At 40.8% G+C, this 12,951-nt stretch overlaps 1 protein-coding gene across 1 annotated transcript; it reads right to left on the bottom strand.

The window, feature by feature from the left end:
• Window positions 1-672: 672 nt before the first annotated feature.
• On the bottom strand, window positions 673-10,747 carry pyroxd1 (pyridine nucleotide-disulphide oxidoreductase domain 1). The gene is made up of 13 exons (XM_056277205.1): window positions 10,449-10,747; window positions 10,224-10,304; window positions 9,683-9,802; window positions 8,692-8,820; window positions 8,051-8,124; window positions 7,571-7,767; window positions 7,315-7,412; window positions 6,600-6,702; window positions 5,953-6,065; window positions 3,706-3,828; window positions 3,394-3,531; window positions 2,346-2,435; window positions 673-1,826 (listed from the first exon to the last, which is right to left on the bottom strand). Exons 1-13 carry the CDS (start codon window positions 10,521-10,523, stop codon window positions 1,668-1,670), a joined length of 1,500 nt encoding a protein of 499 aa, XP_056133180.1. The 5' UTR covers window positions 10,524-10,747; the 3' UTR covers window positions 673-1,667.
• Between the last annotated feature and the right edge of the window lie 2,204 nt (window positions 10,748-12,951).

A 12,951-nucleotide genomic window follows, 5' to 3' on the forward strand; every position in this document is an offset into this window, starting at 1 on the left:
CTGTAGTTGGTGATGTCCTGCAGGCCTCTCCACACAGACGCAGGATCGTTATCTGACAACCTGTTTTTTAGCTTTTCAGTGTAGCTTTGGTGACTCTAAGATCGAATTTGTCAATGTGTTTCTAGCTCAATTGTACAGGATCCTAGCTCCACTCATGTAGGCCTCTTCCTTAGCCTGACAAAGCTGCCTGAGTTTTGCTGTGAACCCGGGCTTATTGTTATTATTGTTATCTAAAGCAATAAAAAAAAAATTTTTTTTTAAAAACAGCTCAGCCATGGGAAATCATTTATTGTAGCTACTGAGGTGATTTCCAGCTGTGACTGATGAATCCTACGCTTGAAATTGTATTGTTATAGCGGAGTTTTAACATTGGAGTCTATGGTACTCCTGCATCCAATTCCCCTCATGTCAGTTTAACAAAATTGGTGGCGAAGTGAATAAAGCGAATTATTTTTGGCTCATCCAGTTTTCCTGTGCTGAGATCAGTAGTGAATTATTTGCTGATTTGCAAAATATGATCGAGATCTCGTTTACTTTCAACACTCATACCTGAACATATAATGGGCATTGTCGCTGACCGATCTAAGTCAACTATGCGCATGAGTGCAGCAACAGAGTTGAGCGAACTAGAGTGAATGAAGAGGGAGTGGAGATGGTGAGAACAAACATTTTCTGAAGGTTTTTAATCACCAACACCACAAGAGGTTCATGATCATACAGTCATAACTGCTTAGGCCTAGTGAGTATAGCCCATACAATGGGTATAGCCCACGAGTTGGTATAGCCCATGCAGTTACAACAGCCATCTGGGATGCATTGCTGGAAGAAATATATATTTGCTTCTAAAGGATTGATTGGAGATCCATAGCAGAACAATTCAAGCAGCACATTAATTTCCAAAACTTCATTTGCTCTATTGCTGTGAAACATTTTTTTCAGGTTCCCAGTTCTGAAATTACAAAGGTTGTCCTCCTAACAGTAGTTTATGCCAACTACCACTTCACAGTTGCTGAGGGGGTTTATGACAGAAGAACTGATGGCTAAACGTTGTGTCCCGATGAACTGATTCAGCTTGCTTTGAATTGATGGAAGGGTTCTGCAGAATTATGCCTTTGGTCAAGCTTTGCAAAACAACACTCTTGGCATTCCCCCACCTGCATCTCTCCTTGGAGCACACCAGCTACGACTGGTTCCAGACTGCTTTGTAGGTGTTACCTTTCAAATGATACCAGTGATTCCATCATACCTTGCAAATAAAGCCACATCTGATGAAGCCGTATCTGTGATATTTTTTGGTGAAAAACTTTGAATGTAAACAAACAGTTATTTACACGGAAAACTCCATCGGATGCATTTAAACATCAAATGCAGACTACGGGAGAGAAACGGGGGAAAAAAAATTATTGAAAAGCAAAGTAAGCCATTTACCCAAATTACAAATCAACTTGAAGATAATCTCTCTCCTTTAGTACATAATTTACTCACTACCCTTTTTTTTTGTCTCACCAAATGGCTTTGGCATACATCAGAAGAGTGAAAGCATCATTCCTTGAAACATCCTTCATCTGAAGCCATAATGTGGTTTTTCTTTCAATGTCTGCTATCTGCTTTACCCATCAGTCTGGGTTGCTTAATACCCTGCACAGTCCCAAACACAGCCTGAGCGTTTAGTCAAAGTAGTCTTCTATATCAATATTGGGGTTGAGCAGCTCTTCTTTGTATACTGTTAAGTCCATCTGATTGAGGATCAGGTTCTCAAAGGTCTCCTCTAGGTCTGTTTCACCAATCAGCACTGCTCCGACCATCCTTCCACCGCTCAGAACAACCTGCAATCAAAAACCAATGAGGTGGTTTAAAACAGGTAAAGATCACCCATTTCTTCCACATACAATTCATTATTTCCATTTTCTATTAGTACTATCTTCCAGACACAACTGGCTCTTGTTTTTTACCCAACAACATGATAAAGAGCATGAAGGTTATTGATTTAAAAGGAATCTAGTATATTCATAGTTTGATCATTACTAGTTCATTTTCTATTAACATGGCTTGATACTCACAAATGAGTCATATAGAAAGCTATTCCCTTTGCCATTTTGAAAAACCAAACATTACACTCTCTCATTTAGCTGACACATTTACCAACAGCGACTGAAAAGGGGAGTTCCCTGTGATGTCAACCAACCAAGGGGCATCAGTGGGGTTCAACCCTTGAACCCCAGCATTCGAACATTGGCTTATAAATCCGCACACATCCAAATCATGCAATAAATATAACCAACTGTTTGAAGTATGAAACCAATTGAAAAATTACACAGTATGAATAGCATAGTCTACACAGTCACCTTGACATATTCCCGGCCTTTAGTGCAGCGCACCAGCAGCTCATGGTCTGGCCCCAGGCCCTGCGCATTAAACTTCCCCAGTAAGACCACCTGTAGAACAGGGGGAAGAGAAAAAAAAATAATTAAAATTTACAGGGCTCACTTAGATGGGAGAGAGAAGATGAAAAACTTTTGCAGAATGCCCTCAAGGATATTTTCTCTGCATAATTAATTTAGGTTGGATTATAATTTCTTTATATTATTATAATATTATAATAATATAATCATTATTATAATCCTTCCATCTATACTGATGTTGGACAGTGGCGTCTTCGCATTGCTTAGGCAGGCTGAAGATTTCGTCTGCAGTTGCTCTGCTTCCGGGTCCATGAAGTTGTTTTCACGGATCGCTGATTACGTGGGTGTGATCAGTTCCACTTGCGGGATTTGCCTCGGCGTGACAGCAAAAGTCAGCTCCTTAGCAAGGATGTCTTTCTCTGCCTGAGTGAGTGGTCTGTTGAACAGATTCTTTACCCACATCGCTGGCGTGTCTGGCGTCCGTCTCTCTGTCTGCCGATGTCTCTGATGTGCAGCAAGTAAATCAAACTTCTTTTGCTGCCTAGTTTTCGACTTTTCGTGTTGAGCTAGATGAGCCTTCTCCGTGAAGTCAATCACATGTTGGAAGGTGGTCGTATCTAGATGCAACGTGAGTCTCTGTTGGATCTGCTCCTCTTTGGCTTTCAAAGCATCGATAGTAAAATTGGTTTGTCTCATCTGTTTTTTCAACAGCTGTCTCTGTACCTTCTGGAGGATCTTGTTAGCTCGGTGGCCCTTGGCAAAAGATTTCATTTGCAGGCTCTTAGGTGTAATCCCACTGTGTCTGCACCTGAGGCTGAATCTCAGGTGGTTCCTGTAGTCTGCCATTTTACGTGCCGTGTGCTTGTACTCGCGTACCAGTTTAAGGCAATCCTTGCCGAAATGAGTCAAAATGTCTTAACCTCTATTGTCCCGTCACCAATAAAAAAAAGAAAAAAAATCCCTTCACTTGATCTTGAAACAAATACTGTACCTTGTAGTTGAAGAATTTGGTGATGTGTGAGAAGAGCTCAAAGCAGAAGTCCAATTCTATTGGTTCTGACAGGATGGCTGCTGCAATGCAGCGGCCTGCGTACCACCCCATCTGACGTGCCTGGGTCCACAAACGCATCTGTATGGGACACACAAAGTTTTTTTTTTTTTTTTTTTTAATCAGATCTATGGATTTAACAAAGCAAAAATTATAAGATCATGTCCCACTCTTCTGACAGGCCAACTTTTTCCATATCGAAGAGTAGCTCACTCTTCATGCATTTTCAATCAAGCTAACTTTGTATTCATTTACCTGCTGCCACAGAGGGCTATGTTCCCAGCATGCAGTGCACACATCCCCAGCTGCATAAACATCTGGTTCTGATGTCACCATGTGGTCATCTACTTGCAGCCCGCCGTCATCTGCAATTTTAAACTGAGAACCGAAGCAAATAACTATCCAATTCAGTGTTGTGAAGACTGAAGCCTATCTCAGCAGGCACTGGGTATAAGGCAGGTCACCATTGCAGGTCACTCACACAATGTTCACAACAAAGAGCAATTTACAAACTCCAGTTCAACTAACTTGCATGTCTTTGAACGGTGAGAGGGAACTCGCACAACACGCAAACTTCAATCGAACCCAGGACACTCTATGCGGAAAGCGTGCCAACCGCTTGGCCACCATGGTGCCCTGCAGCTGACCCATGATTTCTGTTCATCTATCGCACATTCAATTTCCTCAATAATATGTTTAGTAAGTTCTATTCAAGAATGAATGGAGAGTAAACATGAAGAATGTGCAAATGGCATGTGACATGGCTGAAGAGCTAGGCCTGAATCCACAATCCACAAAGACTTGCATGTTAAAGGGGGAGTCAGCGATTCTAATCCAATACATTTGTCAAATTCACCGAATATCTCCTCACAGTCCGCTAGCTGTCTGTCCTGTGTGCGCGCTGGTGGGAAAAAAATCCAGTATTTATACACAGCCTTTGCCCTGTAAATGGGAAACAAAGTGGCTCGGACCGACCCATACAACACTATTCCAGCCATAGACTGACATTACATGACCATATACTGTGCACTCTAAATGCCACACTATATCTTCCAAATTTCTACCATGTCCCAATTCTCACTCTATTCTCACACGATACATCAAAATGTTCGCCGACTTCTTGTGACATGATATAAAATCTAAGCTGTGCCATGTGTAGTTTCTGAGATGTGAGCATTTTTTGGAGAGTGAGCACCCATCAAAAATGTAAGGAAGGGAGGGGTGTTATTTGTTTGGCTTTTGAGTTCAAACATCAACAATCTTTCTCCAGAATCGCTGACTCCACCTTTAAGGACATACTCCTGCTGTTGCGTTGAGCAAGGCAATGGCTTTAGCTCTGGAGGTGGTCCTTTGGCACTGGAGACTGGCCACTGCTGCCCACTGCTCCTAGTAGGATGGGTTAAAGCCAAAGCTAGAATGGTTCAGTGAAAGATAACAAGATGCTACAGCAGTCTATTGTAGCAAATTCTAGTGGTCATTTGTAAAAATGACTGATGTTTTTATCAGTAAATTACCTCTAAGGGTTTGCTTTGCTGTGCTGCAGTGGAGTGACTCCTGCTGGTAACTGCTTGTAGGCTTGTGCTCCAGGAAATAATACGGTAGGAAATGACCATAAAAAAATGGCCTTAATTTGGGCATCCAGGTAGCGTAGCAGTCTACTCTGTTGCCTACCAACACAGGAATTCGAATCCCCGTGTTACCTACGGCTTGGTCGGGCATCCCTACACACACAATTGGCCGTGTCTGCGGGTGGGAAGCTGGATGTGGGTATGCATCCTGGTCACTGTCACTGCACTAGCGCCTCCTCTGGTCAGGTCAGGACGCCTGTTCTGGGGGGAATGACGTGATCCTCCAACGTGCTGCGTCCCCCTGGCGAAACTCCTCATGGTCTGGTGAACAGAAGTGGCTGGTGACTCCACATGTATTGGAGGAAGCATGTGGTAGTCTGCAGCCCTCCCCGGCTTGGCAGAGGGGGTGGAAAAGAGATTGGGATGGCTCAGAAGAGTGGGTAATTGGTCGGTTACAATTGGGGAGATTTTTTTTTTAAAACGGCTACATTTTTAAAATTACCACTCGAATTCACAATGATAAACTGCAAGAGCATCATGTTAGCTTTGGTTAACTGTGGAGCTCTTTTTTTTTTTTGCACTGAACATGGATTGTGGACTTGTCCCCCATTAACTGCATTGAACTCTAGATGGCAACCTGGAGCTGCGTGACTACTATGAAGAAAAGGGACAGTGAAAATGAAACAAATCTAAATACTTAATGAATAGTGAGTGTGAAATATGGATAGACTGCAAAAATTCCCAACTATTCCTTTAAATGCAGAGGAAAAATTCCAGGTTTGCACAAAAATGTACTTGGAAAACAAAGAAGTGACTATCTTTTTCTACTACTACTTACACAATGCAACTGGTGCTATGTCTTGAGACTGCAGACCCACCAAAGTACCTTCAGACTTACGAACAATTATATTGTGTATTGGATGGTCTTTCTTACGTTGTTTCCATGGAGAAATGGTTCTGTGTTGGGCACTACACCAGTGGCGCTGACAATGAAATCACAGCCAAATGTCTTCCCATTGGTCAGCTGAACATAGACTGGCCAGGATGCTGGTGAGAGAAGGACAGCATGGACATGAAAGGAGGGGCTTCGGCGAAGGTGAACAGAATGAACAGAGACAAGTTATGATTCAATTAAGCTACAGGAGGAGGAGACTGGGCCTTTCATGTGTTGTGAGTAGTTTTTATTTACTGAAAGTTCCTCCAACTAGCCTAAGTTGCATATGAAATGATGTATGTCATGTGCCTTTGAATTTTACATTGAAGAGTGACCAATTTTGTTCTGTATGGACATATGACAGAGCGATGTGCTTTGTGTCTCACTGCTGTTATGCATGTAGATGCACTACTTTTATTGGATCTTTGATAAATATGTGTTATTTTTTTGTAATAAGTGCAACATTGATATCAAACCTTGTCCCCAAACCACCTTTGAGCAATGTTCTTGTTGGGGTATGAACTGGAATAAATAGATTTGACGTATTTAGTTCCTAGTAATCAATTTGCAAAGTGATATTGCACTTTCATTTTTGAATTACTCAATGGTAACTCTGGACCAAAAGCTGTTGCAAGTTGCATCCGCACCACTGTCCGAACTGAGCATTTTCTGTGGGGATTCCTGCAGCTCTTGGGACGTGTAAATCTTGTCGACCTCACACTGGTATTCCACTGACACTCTGTGGGACACCTGGCCAGAGGGGATCGACAAGATCACAACTCAGAGGAAGTGGAAGGAGTTACAACCCAACAGTAAGTAACCAAGCAAAATAAATTTCCTTTTTTGGTGTTTTTCTAATGTTCCTACCCAGAACAACTTACAATGAGCACACCAGTTGAGTAACTGCTCCTTCATAACATAGCACAGTGGCAGAATATGGAGCATGGTGTGTTATTCAAGAAATCTGCCAGAAGTTGTAGGGGTGCAGATCTGCCAACACCACTAGTACAGCTAGGTTAAATACACATTTCCCAAAACTAATCTGGTGTTTTGTGTGTTGTTGTTTTTTTGATTGGTTCCATCTAACCTGTCCTGCCTTGCTACGTACCATGATAGAAGAATCTATACTGCAAAATCTAGTGTTGGGTTGTGTGTATTGAACTTGTTCAGCATGCGACTCCAACGGAATAAATTTACTCTGATTGAATAGCAAAACTAGAGCAAGTTCTGACCAAAGAAAGAACACTAGGAAAATCCAACTCAATGAGATAAGGACGGAGGGGTGAAACATAAACATGACAGGTAGGAGAAAATTTAGGTTTAGATATGTGCAGGAATGCACATATATGCACACCACCTTACCTCTTCTGCTCCTCTCAAAATGATCCCTTCATGCCAGTCTGGCCCCAGGGCACTGCCAGCTTCTGTAGAGTCAGCCCCAACGCCCCGTCTGTCCCCATCTAAATACAGGTGTGTGCACACAATATTAAGCCACTGTCTTGATGAAAACGAAACTTAAATGCAGGATCACAGGCCAGTATCCACAGAAAATCAAAGAGGAATAGAAGAGAACTTTATTTTCCTGATACTAACACTGAAGCTGAATAAATGTTATCACCTTTGGTAAAGGTGTGCGAAACTCCAGCTTCGGTCTCCTCTATGGTGTAGCGAGCCCGCTTACATGGAGCCGTCTTGCCGGGTTTGTCAGCGTCCAGTGACGGGATGAGGAACTGGGCTGCTCCTGCATCAAAGAAGGTGTTCCCTATGGCCTTGTTTTTTATAGCCCAGATGACCTCACAGCCCTCCACCTCATACCTGAAAAATACACATTCAATGACAGCACATCTACGAATAAATAGGCTCGTGATGTCATGGGATCTTATTGAGGTTCTGGACTCTTAGTGCTTCAACTGTGACTAAAAAAAAAGGTAATGACTGAGAGGTAAGTGTGTTTCAGCTTGGAACACCTACCTCCACAGTGTTTTGAGAAACAGGCACACACATATGTAATGCGCGTATGAACACACAATAATATTTGCTTTGTAATATTTGCGTGCAAATCTCTGTCATTTTCTAGATTTACTTAGAATATACTCACACTAATTCCAAGGCAATGCCTCCATTTCCAACAACCACAATTGTCTTCGCTTTGGATAACCGCTTCTGAAACTCCTGTAAAAGACAATATTGTGAAAACCGGCAAACATTCGATGTTGTGGAAGTCATAGTCATACTGGGTTCATCTATGGAGCTAGAGTCAGAGGGCAGTCTCCAAAGCATTTTAGCACCGAAATATTATTGTCTTACCACCATGTGGTTAAGTTTGACAGGAGAAAAGTGTACGTTTGTGTAGGGCGAATTTATGAGCAGTTTACAAAATTTGTGCACCAAACACAATCACACTTTTTCTTTCCTTCAGTGGGGAAATTGGTGCAGACTAACTACGGAACGACTCTGTCTTTATCCACCATATCTCGAGGTTAACTGTTAAATGGCCAATCACTAAAAACAATGAAGACTACCTTCTGTCTAGTATTAAATAAAAATGGCACACACAATAAAACAATGTACCATAAAGTACATATTACTCCAAAACAAGTGGAGGCTGACCCTCTACAGATAAAGAGATTCTCCCCGAAGTGTAAATACAAAAAAAATATTGTCTCAAAAATATCTTTTAATGGGATCAAGACCTGTGGAGCACAAAGGACACAGAGACCTGGTAAGACTCGGTCACACCTGAGCACTGTCTGTGTCTCGTATCCCAAGTACATAGGGGTTGCACAGGGTTAGGAGCTTGGGTCTGCCACCACTGCAGATACACAGCTTCTCGTAACCGACCTGGTGGCCATCCACTGTCTCCAGAGTCTAAGAATGTAAAGAAGAATAACTGCTTTACTGAAAAAATAAAATATATACAGATCTCTAACAAACTGATTTTTTGGGAAAAGAAACCCTTTCACAAAGTCAGAACCCAGGAAAAAGGAACCTTTAACTATTTAACTTGAGGAGAGCAATGTTCTTGTTCAAAAACCAGTGATGTGAATATTTCAGTGCTCTTGACAGGATTTAAGTATTCATTTGTTTTGTTTTTGGAGAAAACAAATAGTGGAGATAGAGAATTGGGGGTGGCATTCTTTGCTAATGTTTCATATTTCTTTTCACATCTTTGACAAACTATTTGGAGAAGAGAAATTAATTGGGTCATAGAAATTAGTCAAGAAAGTCAAAGAAAGTTGAATCAGTTCATCTGGACACAGCGTTTATTGACAGAAACTTTTCATCACTGATCTAAGTGGCCTCTTCAAACTGACTGCAGGTATCCCCACCCTTATAAACAATACAGTTGGCCATGTGTACTGGCCATTGAAACTCTAGTTAGTGGTCACACCTATTTGCATATGAGACTGATTGTTGTCATGCAACTGTATTGTTTATAAGGGTGAGGATACCTGCAGTCAGTGACTTGCCGTTTGATTTTTTGCCTCATGTTTTACTTGCTCCTATTATTCCTGGTCCTCGAATAATTTAACCTTCTGAGACCCCTTTTGACCGAGTTCTTTCTTATAATAACATAATGCAATGCACTCTATTTGGTGTTATGGCATTTTCTTATTATGATATCCAACAAGTTTACATTTATACAAGTCATCAGAATATTTCACATGATAAAATTTGATTTCTTTTGCACTGTCAAATTACATCATCAACCTCTGGTAGAAAGACTCACATGCGACTGTGCGTGAAGAGCTTTGACAGCAGACTGGATGATGGTCAGGTTCGGGTATTTCTCCTCCAGAATGCTGGATGGACGTTCCTCAACATCAAATTCTTCCAGTGTCTTAGACACCTGCTCAAGTTGGACAATGGAAAAGAACCCAGATTTATTGCGCATATTCGTAGTCCAAAATATCAGTAATTTCTCTCTTTTTCACTGCAAATGAAGCCTTCATCATGTGTAGAACATCAAATAGAAACATACCTTGTGTTAAATTAAGTGATTGAACTTGGTAAAATGTAATTCTGTTTATCCCATGGGCAGTGCAATGTCAAATGAACAGGAAGAAAAATACCAAGTATTTTATCTTTACACAGTTTGAATATTTACATGAAACTTAAAAACATACCACATGGTAGGTGTTTCCATTAAATCGTAAAATATGCAGATGTGTATGTAAAAATAGAGGGCCCGGTGGGAATCATGCCTGCACCAGTGACAGTATTACTGCCGCCCTCTTTACATTAAACGAGAAAATCGTACTATAGCTGACCTGTTTAAAGTTGGTCACTGCCTTGATGTGAGCAGCAGCTGTAATCAGAGCCAAGCGAGCTGATGGGAACTGGGATGACAGCTGTCAATAAACAGATCAAACAGTTCTGTATCAACCATCATTGTTACCAATAAACAACGTCCACTATATGCAGCGAATGCGTCCGGTTAATCTATTAAATCAGTAGGACACCACCAGCGACGTAAAACTTGAATCTAAATTTACCTGCTCGACGCATGTTACACCTGCAATGCCACCTCCGACGACCACAAAGTTAAAGTTGTTGGTTTTATCTGCCATTCCCCTTTACACTATCTCCATCCAAGGCTGGCTAACGTTAGCCACCAAGCATGTTTCTCTCATTCGCTACGCTACAGAGAAGAGTTGAGAGTGGAAACGGATATCGGGCAGGCCACAAGACGTTACGACTTGTACAAAACGATAACGTTTTGAGACAAAGACGAAAAACTATGCGACATAAAAATAAACTAGACTTTGAACCAACTATTCTCTGTAGAGCTTCGCAGGACACCTCGCTAATATCGCGATACTTGCTTGTTTACGGCTGCGTACGGAAAACAGTACAGTCAAAATTAAAAAGGCATTTTTCGTGTATTCAATAGGCAAAAAGGCATTTCACAACTTCCAAAATAACCGTTGCGAAAACAAACACTGAGCAAATACAACGATCATACAACGGAAGTCATGAATAAAATGATAAAATAAATCAGCCAACACAAAAAAATAAATAAAATAAACACAAAGTGGTCAATCAGGAATTAAAGTGCCAAGATTCTCAGAAAGACATTGGGCTTTACTTGATTTTATCAATTTTGCACATCTCTTATGTTTTCATCTCATTAACAAATCCATTAAACAGGGGTTTTGTTTTCAAGAAGCGACATTTGTGTATTAAGAACTTTGCTAAGATAATTAGGTTATTGTACATAAATTCAGCTCTTCTGGCCCCCATTAAAAGACCAAGTTTTATATTTTCATATCTTAACTGCGGCATAATTAGAGTATTATTCGCTATCCAAGTTTGGGATGCTTCCCAAAAGGTGCTCGTGACCTCGCAGTCAGAACAGGTGTTCTGCTGGTTCCGTGTCTGATCCACAGAACCACAACTGTTCCAATCAAAACTGAATCTATGATGCAGGAAATCATTACATGGGTATATGTCATTAATTGTCCTGAAATTCACTTCTTTTGCTTTGGGTGGGATAGGAAAAGAAAGATATGTGGTCCTTATCTTGATGATAGAGCTTCTAATGTCATCTTCAAACTTACGTTTCCTCTGAAGAGGAACTTACTTGAAACTTATGTTTCCTCTTCAAAAAGGCGAACTAGATCAGCGAAGGTAGCTGCAAAAAAACAAAAAAGCCATCAGACAGCTCCGGTCACTTACTTTTATCATAGGCATCCTCTTTGTCAAAACTTAAGTGTAGACCACGAAAAGTTACACAATTTAAAAATGGTTTGTAAGCTTGTTAGTGCCTATGGCGACTATACTTGGCCCTCATGACTTTGGAAACTAATCTGGGCCAGGAGCCAGTTTATCAGACAGGTAACCCAAATATAACATGCTGTTACCATTAGACGTGCTGTAGTCGTTTAGATCCGAATTAACCCGATTTAGAAATGTACATTAACATATAAAAATCCGTTTGACATTTGCGATAATGAGTATGGTGGCCCTGAAGTGCAAAACAACATTTCACAAAACAAATGAACAGAATACGCAAATTTTCACTAAACATATCTACAAAATCCAAAAAAGAGGAATTTTTCCCTTTCAAGTATTGATAGTCCTTGTTTTAATTTATAATCTCAGAAAAACAATTATGGGTTTCAAGAATGTTTGCAGTTCAAAGGCCCCTGACAGTAAGTGTTCGGGTTTACTATCTGTATAGATCTAAATCACGATTTAGTTCCAGCAGGGCTCAAGAAAGACATATGTATTTGTCGTTATAGCCTATATACACTACCGTTCAAAAGTTTGGGATCACCCAAACAATTTCGTGTTTTCCATGAAAAGTCACACTTATTCACCACCATATGTTGTGAAATGAATAGAAAATAGAGTCAAGACATTGACAAGGTTAGAAATAATGATTTGTATTTGAAATAAGATTTTTTTTACATCAAACTTTGCTTTCGTCAAAGAATCCTCCATTTGCAGCAATTACAGCATTGCAGACCTTTGGCATTCTAGCTGTTAATTTGTTGAGGTAATCTGGAGAAATTGCACCCCACGCTTCCAGAAGCAGCTCCCACAAGTTGGATTGGTTGGATGGGCACTTCTTTGAGCAGATTGAGTTTCTGGAGCATCACATTTGTGGGGTCAATTAAACGCTCAAAATGGCCAGAAAAAGAGAACTTTCATCTGAAACTCGACAGTCTATTCTTGTTCTTAGAAATGAAGGCTATTCCATGCGAGAAATTGCTAGGAAATTGAAGATTTCCTACACCGGTGTGTACTACTCCCTTCAGAGGACAGCACAAACAGGCTCTAACAGGTACTATTTAATGAAGATGCCAGTTGGGGACCTGTGAGGCGTCTGTTTCTCAAACTAGAGACTCTAATGTACTTATCTTCTTGCTCAGTTGTGCAACGCGGCCTCCCACTTCTTTTTCTACTCTGGTTAGAGCCTGTCTTATTTTATATTTACTTAGTGGCGATTTAGTTTTAATCCAGTAGATGGCGGTAATGCAGCATTTCGGATGC

Source organism: Lampris incognitus, chromosome 3 (assembly GCF_029633865.1).
Source record: "Lampris incognitus isolate fLamInc1 chromosome 3, fLamInc1.hap2, whole genome shotgun sequence".
Classification (NCBI taxonomy): Eukaryota; Metazoa; Chordata; class Actinopteri; order Lampriformes; family Lampridae; genus Lampris; species Lampris incognitus.